General features: G+C 41.1%; 1 protein-coding gene across 14 annotated transcripts in view; it reads right to left on the bottom strand.

Annotated features, from left to right (window-relative positions):
• The window catches only part of AOPEP (aminopeptidase O (putative)), a 406,505-nt gene that overhangs the window by 122,425 nt on the left and 264,382 nt on the right, over positions 1-19,698 (bottom strand). For all 14 annotated transcript variants that reach the window (XR_014062841.1, XR_014062843.1, XR_014062842.1 and 11 more), the window contains 2 exons: positions 7,919-8,021; positions 7,166-7,273 (listed from right to left, as the gene is read on the bottom strand). Coding sequence is in view for 11 of the 14 variants with exons in the window: in XM_081522460.1 (XP_081378586.1) it covers positions 7,166-7,273; positions 7,919-8,021 (211 nt within the window). In the remaining 3 variants the exon portion in view is untranslated. The remainder of the gene's footprint in view (positions 1-7,165; positions 7,274-7,918; positions 8,022-19,698) is intronic.

Genomic DNA, 19,698 nt, shown 5'->3' with positions numbered 1-19,698 from the left:
GCTTAGCTGTAGTGGTGCTGGTGAATTGCCCAAACCCCACAAGTTCTCAAAAATACCCACACATTTGGGGAAAAAACAGGAATATCTATTTTTCCTCTCTTTTTGTCTGTTGAGGGACTGAAAATATTTGCTCAATTGAGATGAGCAAAACCTGGGAAATAAACAACCAAGGATGATACTCTTATGAACTGTATAGGTTCTAGGGCTCCAAGGTGAATTGGAAGAACAATATTAACTGGGAGAGTACCTGCAATGGAAAAAGCAGCACCCAAATTAGGTGAAGAGAATCTTGGCTGGGGAAACTTTAACAAAATTTCAAGAGTTGGTGGAGCCAAATTCTTACAACAAAGGCTATACACAGCTCCAGTGGAGCTTTTCTCCTCCACTTCTCCATGCATAATATCCAAGCTTCAAACTAGAGCTCAGAGGGGAAGAAAAACATGTCTAAGACAAAATGCAAAAGAAATTGAAGATAATGTTCCAATACATATGTGAATAAATACAGGGTCAGGACAGTGCAACTCATGCTGAGAATGAGCAAGAAAAAAGTACGGCAACTATGCAAACCAATACAGCAAAAACCCACATAAAGAGAGAGCTATAAATAAGAAGCATAATGTAAAAGACAAAGAATCCAGTCTTGAAGAAAACATAACCCAAGGCACAGAAGAAAATTCTCCACAAATGCTTTACACTAAAATATAAATTAAAAGAAAATAATAATAACATGGCGTGGCACTAGAGTGGCCGAGAGGAGCTATCCCACATCCAAGGTCAGAAGTGGCAGCTGCGCTTTGCTGGACTAGCCGTGAGGAGATTCCCCAGGTCCAAGGTCAGAGAAACCCCAGTAAGACGGTAGGTGCTGAGAGAGGGCATCAAAGGACAGACAGACAGAAACCACAATCACAGAAAACTGACCAATCTAATCACATAGACCGCAGCCTTGTCTAACTCAATGAAATGATAAGCCATGCCGTGTGGGGCCACCCAAGACGGACTGGTCATGGTGGACAGTTCTGACAGAATGTGGTCCACTGGAGAAGGGAATGGCAAACCCCTTCAGTATTCTTGCCTTGAGAACCCCATGAACAGTATGAAAAGGCAAAAAGATAGGACACTGAAAGATGAATTCCCCAGGTTGGTAAGTGCCCAATATGCTACTGGAGAACAGTGGAGAAATAACTCCAGAAAGAATGAAGAGACGGAGCCAAAGCAAAAACAACACCCAGTTGTGGATGTGACTGGTGATGGAAGCAAGGTCCGATGCTGTAAAGAACAATATTGCATAGGAATCTGGAATGTTAGGTGAAAAGACCCTGATGCTGGGAAAGATTGAAGGCAGGAGGAGAAGAGGATGACAGAGGATGAGATGGTTGGATGGCATCACTGATTCAGTGGACATGAGTTTGGGTAAACTCTGAGAGTTGGTGATAGACAGGGAAGCCTGGTGTGCTGCAGTCCGTGGGGTTGCAAAGAGTTGGACACAACTGAGCGACTGAACTGAATAAGAACATAAATTCAATAAAATGAAAACTCAAAGACAAGATGACAAAACAATAAAATGAGAGGAAGAGATTTCAAAGCAAAGGGAATAAATTAGGGACCAAAATAATACCACCATAGGAGCATTAATAAAATGGAAACATAAAGAAAAAGAATAGCCATTAAAGAAAAATAATAATATTGTAATAACAATAACATTAATAATAAAAATAACACTGCTTGAGATAAACATATTCTGTGAAGAACAAAAAGACAAAAGCAAACAACCAGAAAATAATATGTATGGAGGACAACGATGATAATGACAAAGATAACCAGTAACCTTGAAAATCAGAATACTGTAAGGGAAAAAAAAATGAATGTGTTCAAAGATACAATTAAGATAATTTACTGAAACAAGGAAGAATAGATGTTGAGTCTAAAGATGCAGTGTTTTCCAGGAAAAAAAACAAAACAAAACTGATGCAGACTCATGAACACCAAGTCACTTTGGATTAAATTAATAAACATCAAAGGTAAAGAATTCTTCTGTCATCTGAGTGGTATAAAGAGGAAAAGACAGACTGATTTTAAAAGTTTCAACAGCAGTATTTAATGCCAGAAGGCAGTTGAGCAATAGCCACAGTGTTCTAAGGAGATGAAAATATGACCCAAGAATATTATATCCAGCCAGTTTGTAATTCAAATATAAAAGCAACAGGCAAACATTCTCAAGCAACTTAAACTTCAATTTAACAACAAAATTTAGCCAACAAAGTGTTGAATCAAAAGAAAGCATTCATAAATGTAGAAGCAGGGTAAAATGACTGTTAGTGAATAATGAAATCCTTTAAATACAGAAGTAGGACTATACAACTGTGAGAATTACAGTAACATCACACACTATAAATGATATAAACACGAACTATGTAAAAATACTAATTAATAAAAATCTAGAACCAGGGAAAAAGTAGTTGAAACATAACTACTGGTTTCCTCATCTTTTATATTAATGTTAATATATGAGAATAAATTGATACTTTCCAAAATTAAGATATATATCTTAAGAGGAAAAAACTAACAATTTCAACCTCTTAAAGATTTTTTGTAATTGTGTTTCTTAACTGTAGAAGAATCTTTTAGGAAATGATCTCTCTTATATTTACCTTAAGCTCAAGAAAGTCTTTTATATTCAGTTTAGTTTCTTTTTCATGTGTTAAATTCAAGTAAAATAAAATTTAAAACATTTTTTCATTAAAAGCACATAGTCTATTTTTATAAAACTATTTCTAAATCAGTTCAGTTCAGTCGCTCAGTCGTGTCTGACTCTTTGCAACCCCATGAATTGCAGCACGCCAGGCCTCCCTGTCCATCACCAACTCCCGGAGTTTACCCAAACCCATGTCCATTGAGTCAGTGATGCCATCTGACCATCTCATCCTCTGTCGTCCCCTTCTCCTCCTGCCCCCAATCCTACCCAGCATTAGAGTCTTTTCCAATGAGTCAACTCTTCACACGAGGTGGCCAAAGTATTGGAGTTTCAGCTTCAACATCAGTCCTTCCAATGAACACCCAGGACTGATCTCCTTTAGGATGGATTGATTGGATCTCCTTGCAGTCCAAGGGACTCTCAAGAGTCTTCTCCAACACCACAGTTCAAAAGCATCAATTCTGTGGCACTCAGCTTTCTTCACCGTCCAACTCTCACATCCATACATGACCACTGGAAAAACCATAGCCTTGACTAGACGGACTTTTGTTGGCAAAGTAACATCTCTGCTTTTAAATATGCTATAAAAGCACATAGTCTATTTTTATAAAACTATTTCTAAATACATCTATCTATAAATGTGTGTACGATCAGGCACGTAGGCAATGGCAACCCATTCCAGTATTCTTGCCTGGAAAAACCCCATTGACAGAGGAGCCTGGTGGGCTATAGTCCATGGCTATAGTGCAAAGAATCGGGCACTACTGAGCAACTGAGCACACACAGACACACACAAAGACACACAACATATATAGAAAGATAGAAATGGATAAAAGAAATGCAACTTCTAGAATGATGTTCACCTACTATTAATTATTAGCATTTATGGACAGTGAGATTTTGAATGATATTTACATTCATTGTATTTTTCAGTATTGCTTATTAAATTTTTTATAATGAGTATGTGTCAGTTGAAAGAGCAATAATTTCCAAACTTACTGTGGGACTGGCAGAAGGACAGAAATAGAAATCAACAGAATTTGGAATTGACAGACCAGAAATAAACTCTTAGGTTTATGGTCAACTGATTTTCAACAAGGATGCCAAGACAATTCAATGAGGGAAAGACTAGTCTTTTTGACAAAAATGGAAGTGAGACAGCTGGATATTCACACAAAAAACAATGAAACTGAGCCATCTACCTTACACCATATACACAAATTAACTCAAAATGGGTAGGAGACCTAACTATAAGAACTAGAATGACTATGCTCTTAGAACAAACATAGGAGTAACTTTTTAATTAGGCAAGAAAATATTTTTAAGCCATGTATCTGATAAGGAACTTAAATCTAGAATATATACTCTTACAACTCAATAATAAAAGACAACCTAAATAAAAAATCAGAAAAGGATCTCGATAGACATTTCTCCTAGGGCTTCCCAGGTGGTGCTAGTGGGTAAAGAACCTGCCTGCAAATGCAGGAGACATAAGAGCCACAGGTTCAGTCCCTGGGTGGGGAAGATCCCCTGGAGGAGGGCATTGCAATCCACTACAGTATTCTTGCCTGGAGAATCCCATACATAGAAGAGCCTGGGTGGGCTACAGTGCATAGAGTCGCAAAGAGTCGGACACAACTGAAGCAATTTAGCATATATGCAGACATTTCTCCAAAAAAGATATACAAATGCCCCATAAGTCCATGAAAAAATCCTCAACATAATTACCAGAAAAATGCAAATTAAAACCACAGTGAAATACTGTTCACATCCACAATGATGGCTATTATCAAAAAATAAAATGACAAGTGTTGGTAAGGATGTGGAGAAATTGGAACCCTTGCACATTGCTGGTGAGAATGCAAAATAATGTAGCCCTTGTGGAAAAACAGTATGTCAGTTACTAAAAAAATTAAATCAGTATATAATATAGCAATTCCACTTCTAGGTATATATTCAAAAGAATTGAAAGCAGGGACTCGAACAGATATTTGTACACTAATGTTCATAGCAACATTATTCACAAGAGCCAAGAGGGGTAATTAATGGATGAGAGGATAAACCAAATGTAGTATATGTATACTATGGAAATATTGATTCTTAAAAAGGAATTAAGGGAGTCAATTCCCTGGCGATCCAATGGTGAGGACTCTGTGCTTTCACTGCCAACGGCTCAGGTTCAGTCCGTGGTTGGAGAGCTAAGATCCCACAAGCTATGTGATACGATCTAAATAAATAAAAACAAATAGGAAGAAAATTCCTTTACATGCTATACAACATGGATGAAACTGGAAGGCATTTTGTTAACTCAAATAATCCAGATATAAAAGGATAAATATTACATTATTCCATTTGCATGAGGTGTCTATAATAGTCAAACTCAGAGACAGAAAATAGAATGGTGGTTGCTAGGGGCTGGGGAGAGGGAAGAATGTGGAGTTATTGTTTAACGGATACAAGTTTCATTTGGGGAAGATTAAAATGTTCTGGAGATACATGGTGGTGATAGTTGACAACAATGTGAATGTATTTAATGCATTAACTATACACTTAAAAATGGTTTAAATGATAATTTTCTTATGTATATTTCATCACAATTTAAGAGGTTAGAAAGTAAAATTAAAAAAGAGAAATGAAGTACTGATACATGCTACAACATGAACCTTGACAATATGTTAAATGAAAGAAGCCAGTCACACAAGGCCACATATTATATGACTCCATTTATACGGAATGTCCAGAATAGGCAAATCCGTAGAGCCAGAAAGTGGGTGAGTGGTTGTGTACAACTGGAGGGGGGGTTGGAAATTGGGCAGTGACTGCTAATAGGTATGGGATTTCTTTTGGGGTGATAAAAATGTTCTGGAATTAGACAGCAGCGATGGTTGCACAATGTTATGAATATACTAAAAACCACTGACTGGTACACTTTAAAAGGGTGAATTTTATGGTATGTGAGTTGTATCTCAATAATGCTGTTATGAAAAAACAATAAAGCTATAATTCAAAAGAGTTAAACAAAAGTAAAATGGAAAGTTTGGTAGAGGGAGCACTAAGTGTTCCGTGGAAAGCTGTTATGAGAATGGTCACGGTAAACCTAATGCACTCCTTCAACTCTGCAGTATCTTGGTGAGAAGAGGTTTGGGTTGGTCAGTCCCCCAACCATATAAGACTTCTGAGCCAGTTTTCAAGCTCCCTTTCCTAATACATGTCTAGAAATATGGCCCCATTATCTCAACCAAAGAATAAAAAGAGTGTGGAGACACGGAACCGCTATCTAGTCGTGTTATACTCATGTTATTCCTTGCATGTGTGTTTGGATTATACATGCACACCCTTTGCATCTAACATTGTGCACAATTTGACTTCAAAACTGTATATGAGCACAACTGTCACATACACACACACACAAAAACACAACCGTCCAATCTGTGCTGAGAGTGCATCCTTTATTCTCCATCAGCTACGAGCGCTGTTTTCAGCGCCTCTGCCTCTTTGTTACCTTTCTCGCTATGTGCAGCTCGGCCTAACACCTGGTTAAACTGACAGAATCTCTCTCTGACAGGCCAGGCTGTCTGAATATTTCAGTGTATCTTGTTTTTAATCTATTTATCAAATACATATGGTGCACATACTGCGTGTGAATCATATACTAAGGACCGGCGAAATGAAGAGAACGGTCTGGCCTTGTCGAGATTGCACATAGAATGGAAGGGAGAGAAAAGAAACAAATGAACCCATAAAGGAAAATATAATTATGAAGAATGGTGATGGCAATGAAGACAATGAAAAGGGCAGAGAGTAAGAAGAACAGGGTGGATGTATTTCTGTTCAGCGAGAGGGACTCTGGGATTGTCGTGTTGAAGCTCAGACAGAGGACGAGAAGGAGCCAACCTTGCAAAGCTCATTCCAGGTGGAGGAGAGAGTGGGAATCGCTTTGTTTTTGGTTTTCAAGTTCACTTCAGATGCAACTACCCACAGCACTGTGCACATAGGATAGTTCTGGGTTACAGTCTGTCCTAAAAGACTGGGTGATGACCCTCCCAGAAACACTTCTGTGTCCACTTTATTAACTTCCTATTCTTCCTATTGCTGCTGCTAAGTTGCTAAGTCGCTTCAGTCGTGTCCGACTCTGTGTGACCACACAGATGGCAGCCCACCAGGCTCTGCCGTCCCTGGGATTCTCCAGGCAAGAACACTGGAATGGGTTGCCATTTCCTTCTCCAGTGCATGAAAGTGAAGTCACTCAGTCGTGTCCGACTCTTAGCAACCCCATGGACTGCAGCCTACCAGGCTCCTCCATCCATGGGATTTTCCAGGCAAGAGTACTGGAGTGGGGTGCCATTGCCTTCTCTGTCTTCCTATTGCACTGAAACGTAAATCTTTTCCCTACTTTTTAATATGCAATCTAGTTACCATATGCCACACCCTCTCCAGCTGTATATCATGGACTCAAGAGGACTCACTAATTACCTGAGAAAGAATCAGCTGCCCATGAAAAGTGTGCACAAACTTCCTTAAAAATGAAAAATAGGTGTCCTCTCCAAGTCTTTTGGCAAGGAACCGGAGAAGGAAATAGCCCTAGAAGAAAGGAAGGAGAAAAAAAGATGCCCATCATGGGTTCATCAGAAAAATACTTACAAAATCAACTCTAACTTACCCACCAGCACCTTATGCTCACCTAGAGAGTTTGGACTGACCTGTCCCAGGCAGCCCTTTGCACTGTTACTAGTAGGGCTGAGTTTGGAACTTAAGCATCAACTGCTCTGTTTCAACTCACATGGCCCTGTCTCATTTACCTTCAGCTTACATGAAACCTGGATGTCCATTACAGATCAATAGGGAAAAGAGGCCCAGCTCCTCTCTCCTTTAGCTATCAGAAAAGGATTTTACAAATTAAAATACTTTAAAAAAAAAAAATCACTCCGGTCTTCTAGTGGGACCCTGACAGCAATTTTAATATTCTGCTCTTCAAAGCTGAAGTGAAGCAGGGAGAAGGGAGGTACAAGGAAGGGAACAGTTTACCTTCCTTTGATTCATGCTTCATGCTGGGTGCGAAATGCTTTAACTGTTGGACGATCAGAATCTGCTCGATCAAATGTCATTTACAATGTTGACGATATGTTTATTTTGCCCCAACCATGTTACTAACCTTCACTGTTCACATGTAAAATCTAAAAAGTCCTGCACCATAATAACTGGCTTCTGTCACTCAGAGACGCTTACCTTTAAGTAATGAACCTGCATGAAGACCTTCTCCGGATTAAGCCCATATCTGATGACAGACGATCCTGAGTCACTCACATGACCAGTTTTTTCTTTATTGGGTCTGAAATGATGCAGTAAAATTTTAAGTATAGCATATTCTTAACTACTTGGACCACAATATTGCCTTATTTCTTCTTTACAGAGTTGCCCAACACTGTCAATTCTATTCAATAGTGCCAGGTAGAATTTTAAATGGTTTACGTTATAAATTCATATACTGAACAAGGAGAGACTTATATTTTGGGTTGGCAACCTGAGGTTGGCTATTGGCAATATTTTACACCACCTTATCCAAGATTAAAGCTTGCCAGACCCTCAAGGAATCTAAGTTCCAATATGAATTATTTAAGAAACTATACACTTTTCTTTTGGTGGGAATGTTGGAATGGGAAATGCAGTGGAAAATGTAGCTTTGCTTGGAAGAGTAAAGAACTTATATATTCCAAAAAATTCTGAAAGCCCCAATGTTATCCACTTCTCTTGATTTGCATTTAGTAATTAAGGCTCCTTTAAGAAATATTTGTACTCTGGAGCCATTTTAGAATTACAAGAACAAAATAAAAAGAGGCATAGAGGCCCATGTTTTTAGAACAGAGAGAGACACTAGTAATCACATACCTTAACCTCCTCATTTCACAAATGAGGGAAATGGGCACACAGAAATTAAGTCTATATCTAAGATCTCACAGTTTGTTTTGATTCATGGTGACATTAAGGATCGAAACCAGTCTTCTTATTATCCATCAGAGTGTTTTCCATTAAGCTCTATGGTTTTAAATATTTTAAAAAATTTCCTTAATAAAATATAATTGTATTACAGTGACAATTCAACAACTAAATTCAAAGTAAGTGACAAAGCATTTACAGCTTTTAGCTGTTCAACAACCAGTCACTTACTGGACAAACTCTGAAGAGCACGAGCTGGGGTGAGGGGAAGACAAGGGCTGACAGGAGAGCTGGCACATCAGAAAGGCAAGAGGTTATTTTTACTTTTAGTTATATATTTATTTTTTGTTGTTTTAAAATGTATTTTATTGACATAGAGTTGACTTACAATGTGTGTTAATGTCTGCTATACAGCAAAGTGATTCAGTTACACACACATATACATTTTTTTCATATTCTTTTCCACTATGGTTTATTACAGGATATTGAATATAGTTCCCTATGCTATACAATAGGACCTTGTTGTTTATCCATTCTATAGATAATAGTTTGCACCTACTAATCCCAAACTCCCAGTTCTTCCCTCCCTACTCTCCTTGGCAACCACAAATCTGTTCTCTGTATCTGTGAGTCTGTTTCTGTTTCATAGATAAGTTCATTTGTGTCACACTTGAGATTCGGCAAATAAGTAATATTATATGGTATTTGTCTTTCTTTTTGACTTACCTCAGTATAATAATCTCTAATTGCATCCATGTTGCTGCAAATGGCATTATTTCATCTTTTATGGCTGAGTAGTATTTCACTGTATATATATGGAGGGGTTATTTTTAAAAGCTAGTTGATCTTACAAAGTATACAGTCTTTGGAATCTGAAAGACTTAGTGTTGACTCTCAAACCTACTACTTACTACTTGTTACTTTCTAGCAGGTAACTTAAATTCTCCAAGCCTTAATTTATTGATTTACAAAAATGGGAACAACTTTACCTATCTCCCTAGGTCCTGTGGGGAATAATTGAAATAATATATGAAAAGCCCTTTGTGAGGGCAAGGGATACAGAAATTACTCAATAACTTAATAAAACTTTCTAAAGTCATTAGCAGTAAATCTTGCTGAATCCAAGGTTGGTCATTGGATGTTAGAGGCAGCAGATTTCAATGGTTCATCCCCTTAATCCTCTGTGCCCACCGACACAAACATGGATGGGTGTTGGACCTGAACCGCAGTGCCTGAAGATGACCCAACTTGCCAAACTAGTCCCTTGGCAGTGCTCTAGCTGCTAAGCAAAGAATCCATGATTAAGTCTCTGCTGAATATTCTAATTCATTATCCTAGCAGACACAACGCTCAGAACCAGCAGATACCTAAAGAGAGATGATGATGACCAGCCACTAGAGCTAATGTACATAGTTTGAATTTTTCTACTTGATTCCTAGACATGACCATACTTGCAGGAATAACTATTTAGTCCCTTTCATCTTCATTTAAGACTCCACTGAAAAGCATTAGCTTTATTCCTGCTCTCAAGTTTGTCCCGGAGTTGAAAGTTTATCTTATAAAGAAAGTCATGCTGGCTTTGACAGGAAAGCCCACCAGCCAGAGCCTTGGCGGGAAGGAAGACTTCTCAGAGTCAGCCTGAATTCAAACCAGCTTTCCCAGCCCCAAGACAGAGCTGTTTCTTTTGCCCCTGAATGGAGACTGTTAGAAGGGGAGAATACTGGAAGACCAACCTAAATCTCTGCTCCAAAGGCTGGCTTCCAGGCTCAAGTTTCAAATGATGACTTTAGTTGGCACTTTTTTCCTTTGACTAAAAACGTCCTTTCAGGAAGCACTGCTCTCTTACTCTCCTCTTCCACCCTCTCCCAGTGTTCAAGAAAATGCTTTTATGCTGAGAGCTTCCAAGGCAAACATACAAGAGATTCCTTTTAAAGTAGACATGGTGCTGGAGAGAGCAGTGCCCAGGCGAGCTTTGTGAGAAATCAAAGTGGGTGGTTTTATGAGGAAAAGATACTCCACGAGGGGAAAAGGGGTGACTTCCATGTCTGTGCTATTCTGGTTCTCATAATACCACTTACTCCAAGTCTGTGCAGGGAGACAAAGCATGGAGAGAGAGCAGGAAACAAATGAACTACCACTGCCTACAATAACAGATGAGTCTCACAGGTGAACGAACTGTCACCCCCAAAAAGACTACACGTGTGTGCGTGCTGTCATATTTCAGTCATGTCCAGCTTTACGTGACACTGTGGACTGTAGCCTGCCAGGCTCCCCTGTCCATGAGATTCTACAAGCTACATATAAGTGTACAACTCCAGTTAAGTGAAGTCAAAGAACATGTAAAACAGATCTATAAGGATACAGATCAGAATAATGGTTACCTTTGGGAGGGAGTATTAACAGCATAGGGAAAATAGAGAAAAGATCCTGGGATGGTGGGAATATTCTATGTTAATCTGAGTGGTGTTTTAATGAAGATAAATAGCAAAAATCTATTGAGCCATCTAGAAATATCTGTGCACTCTAGTGTATATGTATTTCAATAAAAAAGTTAAGAAAAAAATAGATGCACATGAAATAGTACACATTTTGTGAAAATAAAATGGACTTAGTCCAGAAAAGGGGCTTTGCTGTTCATCTGTCATGAACACGTGGTTACGGTTAACTAAGCTCTCTACACCTAAGGACTAGTTAAACAAAAAAAAAAATTTAATGACATTGTAAGAGGCAGCAAGAACTGTGGCAAATACAGTTGGCTTAATCTACTCCTATTCTCATCTACCTTCTTCACTGCCACTTGTACAATTAAGTCTGAAAAGTTAAATGCTCACTTTCCAAGTGTCCTTTCAGTTACCGAGAATCAGAAGACACAGTTTAGGACAATAAGAAAAAACCAGATGTCTGCTATGGTTGGTAGTGAGGTTTGGGGAAAACTTTTGCTTTCTTTACTAAAGGGGAAACATCCCCCAAACATGGTGGATGGAGCTGTCACTGCCACTTTGCCACCATGAGGGAGCAAATCAACATGCTGTGGAGACTGGGATGGAATGAAAGAAGGTAAACAGTCTTTGATAGTATCATTCAGTTGCTAGCCAGCCCAAGACTACCTGCCTTCACACTTACTGTAAGAGAAAGTAACTCCCATTTGTTTTTAAGTCAACATTGCTTGACTATTCTATTAGTTGAAGCCAGATTCATTCCTAATGGATGGAGAATTGAACTAATACTAACAGCTACCATTCCTGTTATCTCCCTGTGCTGGGTACTCTGCCAAGCTTTTTATGTATCATGTACTTGTACCCTCACAAGAACCTAATGGGGTAGGTACTGTGAGGATGCTCATTTAAAAGTGGAGGAAAGTGAGGCCTGGAGACAACCACAAAGCTAGTAGTGGCAGAAGTGAGGCTGGAACCCAGGTCCATGGAACACTGAAGTCTTTGCTGCTTTCTGAGGCCCCCACCTTGACTGTGCCAAATACTAAGTGGAGAATCTTTGACAACATGTTTCCTCTCCCTGAAGCTCAATTTTCTCACCTGTAAAGGTGTGATGAGGCTCAGATAATGTAAAAGCACTTTGTAACATAAAAGTGTTAAGCATCTCTTCAACATTTTACACCAGTGTTTATTTCTTTGGCTGGAATACATGGAATGTGAGAGATCAAGTTACCAAGGTCGTTTGGGCTTAAATGCCCTTGGTTTCTGTTGTACCTGGCACCGAATGTAACAACTGAGATTGGCATGACCTTTCCCTACCCACCTCCTTCCTTTTCCACTCAATCTCATAAGCAATATGGACATTTAAAAAGCTGTCAGATGACGGCGATGTTTGATACATGATTGGATTTGGAATCAAATCTCCTGAAGAAAGAACCAATTCTGCAGGATGAATGCCAACGGTGGGATTTGAGAAAAGGCCTCCGAAAGGTGCTCAAGCGTGTCAGCTTGGGTCTCAACACCTACTGCTCTGCCACAGCCCAGACGGGCCGTCTGCCAGCACTCTCCGTCTTGTACTCCTTGGCATGAAAGTGAGAGCCACAACACAGCTTCATCTGTAACCCTGCTACTGCAGTGCTTCAGCCAGGGATGAAGCATCCCAGAAATGAGACAGAAGGGGGTTGATCAGCGTCCCAACATCCCTGCTCTATCAGTGGCAGCTGCCCCACAGGTGTCTGACGGTCTGGTGGCAGGGCATCACTCACCCTGAAGTAGTGGAGGAAGTTAAATACAACCTTTGTGAAGACCCCTGGAGAATTCTGAGCCCCGAATACACACATGACATCTCCCAGGAAAGCAGCTAACACACTGGTTAAGAATCTTGACTCTGCCATTTACATGCCATGTAATCTTGAGTGAGTTAGGCGACACCATGACTCACTTAAGCCCAGTTTTCATCTGTAAAAAGGGGGCAGCGACAGTGACTGTGGCTGTTGCAGTGTCTAAAAGCGCTTAGCCAGAGTGCCTGTTGGCATTTTGTAAGCACAGTATGCATGTGTGCATGCTGTCGCCTCAGTCGTCTCCAACTCTTTGCGGCCCTATGGACTGTAGCCTGCCAGGCTTCTCTGTCCATTGGATTCTCCAGGCAAGAATACTGGAGTGGGTTGCCATGACCTCCTCCAGGAGATCTTCCCGACCCAGGGATGGAACTCTTGCCTCTTACGTCTCCTGCATCGGCAGGTGGGTTCTTTACCACAATCGTCACCTGGGAAGCCCAAGCACAATATAAACAAAGCTAAGGTGGCTCAGCAGTAAAGAATCTGCCTGCAATGCAGGAGCTGTAGGAGGCATGGGTTTGATCTCTGAGTCGGGAAGATCCCTTGGAGGAGGGCACAGCAACCCTCTCCAGTATTCTTGCCTGGAGAACCCCATGGACAGAGGAGCCTGGTGGGGTACAGTCCATGGGGTCACAGAGAGTTGACACGACTGAAGTGACTTAGCACGCGTGCACAGTCTCATCATAGTGAATACTGATTGGAGTCAGGTGTGCCAGCTAAGCCTTCCCCTGACAGGCAAAGACATTAGAAAGACATCACCCTATAGTCACATGTGTACAACGTTATTATTGTGGGAAGCAGGGGAGAGGATACACAGTTCAGCTCAGTTGCTCAGTCATGTTCAATTCTTTGCGATCCCATGAATTGCAGCACGCCAGGCCTCCGTGTCCATCACCAACTCTCGGAGTTTACCCAAACCCATGTCCATAGAGTTAGTGATGCCATCCAACCATCTCATCCTCTGTCATCCCCTTCTCCTCCTGCCCCCAATTCTATTCAGCATTAGGATCTTTTCCAATGAGCCAACTCTTCACATGAGGCGGCCAAAGTATTCGAGTTTCAGCTTCAACATCAATCCTTCCAATGAACACCCAGGACTGATCTCCTTTAGGATGGACTGGTTGGATCTCCTTGCAGTCCAAGGGACTCTCAAGAGTCTTCTCCAACACCACAGTTCAAAAGCATCAATTCTTTGGCGCTCAGCTTTCTTCATTGTCCAACTCTCACATCCATACATGGCCACTGGAAAAACCATAGCCTTGACTAGATGGACCTTTGTTAGCAAAGTAATGTCTCTGCTTTTAAATATGCTATCTAGGTTGGTCATAACCTTCCTTCCAAGGAGTAAGCGTCTTTTAATTTCATGGCTGCAGTCACCATCTGCAGTGATTTTGGAGCCCCCGAAAATAAAATCTGACACTGTTTCCACTGTTTCCCCATCTATTTCCCATGAAGTGATGGGACCAGATGCCATGATCTTAGTTTTCTGAACGTTGAGTTTTAAGCCAACTTTTTCACTCTCCTCTTTTACTTTCATCAAGAGGCTCTTTAATTCTTCTTCACTTTCTGCCATAAGTGTGGTGTCATCTGCATATCTGAGGTTATTGACATTTCTCCCGGCAATCTTGATTCCAGCTTGTGCTTCTTCCAGCCCAGCGTTTCTCATGATGTACTCTGCATATAAGTTAAATAAGCAGGGTGACAATATACAGCCTTGATGTACTCCTTTTCCTGTTTGGAACCAGTCTGTTGTTCCATGCCCAGTTTTAACTGTTGCTTCCTGACCTGCACGCAGGTTTCTCAAGAGACAGATCAGATGGTCTGGTATTCCCATCTCTTTCAGAAATACACAGGAACAGGAACTCTATGATTTTAGTAGTTATTTGCACATCTAAAATTATTTGAAAATAAAAATTAAAAAAAATTGATGAGGCACATAAATGTAGTCCCATGCCTTCTCTTTGTGTTAGTGTTAGTTGCTCAGTTGTGTCTGACTCTTTGCAACCCTGTGGACTGTAGCCCACCCGGGTCCTCTGTCCATGGGATTCTCCAGGCAAGAATACTGGAGCGGGGTGCCATTTCCTTCTCCAGGGGATCTTCCCAATCCAAGGATTGAACTTGCATTTCTTACATCTGCATTGGCGGGCAGGTTCTTTACCACTAGTGCCACCTGCGCAGATACCCCTGACTTTGAGTGTAAACCCTCCTGTGGCTGATCTGTAAGCCTGCTCCTTGCTGTATCATCATCAGAAAACAAATGGAAAAAAAAATTCAGGTATTGCTTAAAATTCTAGTAAGCTAGGTCTGGGCATATTCCTGACACTCCCCCCCCCCCCCAACCTCCTACAGTCTATACCACTCTGTGAAGAGATTAGTAAAATTCTGGGTGAAAAATGGTGGCAGAATGATTGAAAGTATAGGAATTGTATTGTCCTCTCATTTGTTTTTGCAACAATTTTTCCATCTATAAAATGTGCTGCATAATGAACACTCACTACTGCCTTGCCTTTGGACAGTGTTACCAAGGAGGATAGGACAAAAGTTTGTGCACACCTTTAACTAATGAAATTGCACCGTGTTGAAGCTACTGGTGTTTGGCAAGTTTGATTATCTGTGTGTTTTTCACAGTGGATTTAACAGCTACCCAGCATGAAGGTTTTTTCCCATCAGGGACCATTATCCTATGGCAGACACAGCAGGCTATCACACCAGTGTTGAAAAAGGCAATTGATAAAATGATTTAAGACAGAAAGAGGCACCTCTCCAGGGAGCCACAGGAAAGTGAAGAAGGTATATTCTGTCCCCTGAGGGTGAAAGAAGCCAGTGGTTGGTACACAGAGCAAGAGAGGTCAGCTGCTGACGAGGGCGATGAGAAAAGACTCTGTAGTTCGCACAACTGTGGAAAACACAAAAAAACTCCACACAGTTTGATAAGCAGGGCAGGGAAATGGAAGAAAAAACTTAGAAAAGCAGCAAGTAATGAGCATTAATAAAAAACCAAAATAGTCCTTGAGTTTTGAATGGCTATAAATCAGAAATTCCTTTCTAAAAATGAAATCTCCCAAAAAGAAAAAAAAAAAGAACGGATTAATACAATCAGTCTGCGCAGTATATCATCATATTCAGCACACCAAGAGGTAATTTGCACTGTTTTCAAAGGAGACAAAGAAGCAAACAAGCAAAGCGTGCCCAGGATAAGGGGGTGTTGTAAGAGGGCATGTACAAAAGAGGAAAGGGGGGATGCTGGAGGAAGCTATCCACAAGAGCTGGGAAGCTGGAAATTAGTTGCCAGAAAGGCAGACATTCCGAATGAGTTCCTGCTAAGGGAGAATGCCCAGGACAATAAAAAGAGCTTTCGCAGCAATGTTTAGAGCCTAAAGAAGACCAAGTGTTAAGAGGTGACAGGATGAACAGAACTACTTGACTCCCACTTTGCTTCAACCCTTCTGCCCAGGAGAATAATTTTCAAGCTATACATGGTAGAACAAGCATTGTTATATGGGAACTAATATTTCATATTTGAGAACTGATTCTACGTATCAGTGGACAGGGTGACTTCACCATTTACAATTCTGACTCCAGGCCAGGTGAGGGACATGCCACAGCTCAGAAAGCTTCCACTTGCAATCACAGGCCTCTGGAAGCAGCAAATCATGGAGACAGTGGGAAGGGGACTGATGGAGATAGACAAAGGTCATTCCGATTTTGCAAAGGAAGAGGGAATAAGAGGAGGGGAAGCAAAGTCTGTGATCGTGTATCAAACAGATAGCTTGTGAGCAGTTAGAAAATGATGGGCTGTGGGGAGGTAGCATGGGATCTTGAGGGCGACTTCCAGAAATTCACTGTGGGTATCAGCATCCTGACTTCTCTAAGGCAGCTGGCAGGATGGAGGTAGTGGTGAGCACATGGTGGCTGTTTCATAGCTTTGCAGAAGGTTAAAAAACAGAACCTCAAGGCTGTTGATTAATTACTTGCTATAACCGAGAGGGAGTCCTTCCAAGGAATGATGACTTACTGGCTTAATAAATTTGCAAATGAGTTGAGTATGGAAGTCAAACTGGTTTACTGATAGCATCTACAGTCAAGAACAGAAACCACAGGCTGGAATGAGGATCCAAAATTAATGAAAACAGCAATCAAGAAGGACAAAGAAGCTTTTAAAAGTATTTAACTATGAAAAAGATTTGGTATATTAAATTGTCTATAAACTCAACAGGCAGCAAGAGGTGATGATGTGGCTTCCCAAAACAATAAACAAATAGTAGGTGAGATCAATAGGAGCAATGAGAATTAACAGGGAGTCCTGCTGGGGATAGGGGCAGACAGCAGGGAGAGAGGACTCTGGAGCCAGACTCGCCTCTGCTTTCATCCTGGCGCTGCCACTTCCTAGAGGTAGAAAGGTGGTCAGTTGCTATGCACATACTGTTTCCTCATTTATCAAATGGGGAGGAAGATGGTACTGGTACCTACAGCCATTTTGAGGATTAAATAAGTGTATGTAGAGTGCTTAGAATAGTGTTTAGCACATCAGAAGCACTCAATGAATGTAACTAAGAAAAAAAATCGCATAGGAATTGGAATGGTAAGACTGCCCTGAGAAGGTGTATAATACCAGGTTTAAAAATGTTCAATACTTTGGCCACCTGATGCGAAGAGCTGACTCATTGGAAAAGACCCCAACGCTGGGAAAGACTGAAGGCAGGAGAAGAGGGTGACAGAGGATGAGATGGTTAGATGGCATCACTGATCCAATGGACATGAACTTGGGCAAACCCCAGGAGATGGTGAGGGACAGGGAAGCCTGGCATGCTGCAGTCCGTGGGGTCACGAAGAGTCGGACACAACTTGGTGACTGAACAACAACAAAAATGGTCTACATGTGAGTGCCTTCAACTAACTCTATTAATGCCTGTCCTTTCTTTTCTGAGTTACCCAGATGAAGGGAAGCAAAAATAGTTTCAGTGCACTCTTCCCAGGTGTAACCACAAATAGAGTGCTGTATTCAGTTCAGGTGTCCATTGGAGACGGCCACTGTCAACAAAGAGAACGGCAAAGAGCTACACTCCAGGAGGGAAGTGTTCTCCCAACCCTGTGAGCTAGTGACGAGAAAAGGAAAGACCACGGTCTTCAGATACATGGATTGTTTGGGGGAGAAGGGGCAAATCCTGTGCAACTCTGGAGATGAGGGCTAAGAGGACAGACTCTATATGGAGGCAGGCTCCAGCCTAAGCTAAGGAAGGCTGTTTCAAGATAAGCAGTTCCCACAGGAGCAGTGAGGACAGAACCCTCGGAATATTCAGGTAGAAGCTGGGTGGCTGTCAGGGAGATAGAAGGTTAGGCAAAAGCACTTTTAAGGTCCTTTCTGACCTAACAGTCTATGATTTTATGAGGTAAGAGAGCCTGGAGTATATTTAAGCTGCAGCATTTAGAAGTAAAACATTATTCCTCCAGTACAATGGAGTTAGTAGGTTTGCTAGGCAGCCTTGGTGGTGGTGGTGGTTTAGTCACTAACTCATGTCCAACTCTTGTGACCCCATGGACTGTAGCCTGCCAGGCTCCTCTGTCCATGGGATTCTCCAGGCAAGAACACTGGAGTGGGTTGCCATTTTCTTCTCCAGGGGATCTTTCCAACCCAGGAATAGAACCCTGGTCTCCTGCCTTTAAGGCATATTCTTCACCCACTGAGCTATAAGGGAAGAGCAATTGCTATGCAGCCTTAGCCTCACTAAATCCACGAAGGGTGATTTTGATGTAAAACAAACAAAAAAACCCTAAATGAATTAGAGGAACCATAACTGAATTTTATTCAACCACATATATTCGGGGCTAGGCTTAGCTAAAGAGCATAGTATCCAAGCAATACAAGGTTCTCGTTACTTTTTGTACAGTGTTGTCTTCAAGAGGTGAATGCAACATACCTGAACTAGTATCCTCATAAGCCAGGTTAAAAGGGGCCTCTCCCTGTTCAGGGCTAAGGTGATCATAACAGAACACAGGCTGTCAGTCTGCTATACCCATTCAGAACACAGGAATACAGAGAACCTGAAAGTCCCAGGAAGCAAAAGTAGAAAGGGTAAAAAATGGAAAACTTTTTTTTTTTTTGGTAATGTCAAAACAAAACAAAAACTCCATGACTTTATCTCAGAAAGAGGCAAATGAAACACAAATGACTTCATTTGACAAGGGGAGGTTAGAAGCATGCTTTGAACACTGACAGCATGTGTGAAGCCGTATGCTGAAATAATGGAAAGGATCATCTCCTCTTATGACTCAAAGAGGAGCAGATGGTCTGTGGGAGCGGAGAAGGACTTTTCCCTCCTGGGTGGAGAATGGCACCATCCTGGGGACTAGAAGTGGCAGGGGATGGAGCGCTCGCCTGAGTTTGAAGCCCAACACACACCTGGATGTAAAACAGGACGAGTAGTTGGGAGAGCAGCTCTGTGTACTCTGTTGAGGCCTTACATTTAATATGCTGCGCACTAATGTGTAAGGTAAGACTAGTCCACATGGTATGGTCTGTAAAAGCAAAAAACTAGAAATTATCAACATGTCCAAAGGCTAACAAATGGTTAGTCAGTCATGGAATATTCATAACCTGGAATATTTTGGAGCAGTTAAAAAAAAAAAAAGACTTGCATGTGTCAATAACAGCACAATCATCAGGATTACCCAGGGTGGAAAAAATTAACACACACACTGGTGTGTATATACTTGTACTTGATGGATGCTTCCTTGGAAGTGAATCATCTCTGCGTGGGGTGTTATACCACAGACACCATGGCGACGTCTTCCTGGCATCCAG

The sequence above is a fragment of the Giraffa tippelskirchi genome, chromosome 1, assembly GCF_054371585.1.
Source record: "Giraffa tippelskirchi isolate mGirTip1 chromosome 1, T2T-mGirTip1v1.2.pri, whole genome shotgun sequence".
Lineage (NCBI taxonomy): Eukaryota > Metazoa > Chordata > Mammalia > Artiodactyla > Giraffidae > Giraffa > Giraffa tippelskirchi.
This window is presented reverse-complemented; position numbering and strand designations above follow the sequence as displayed.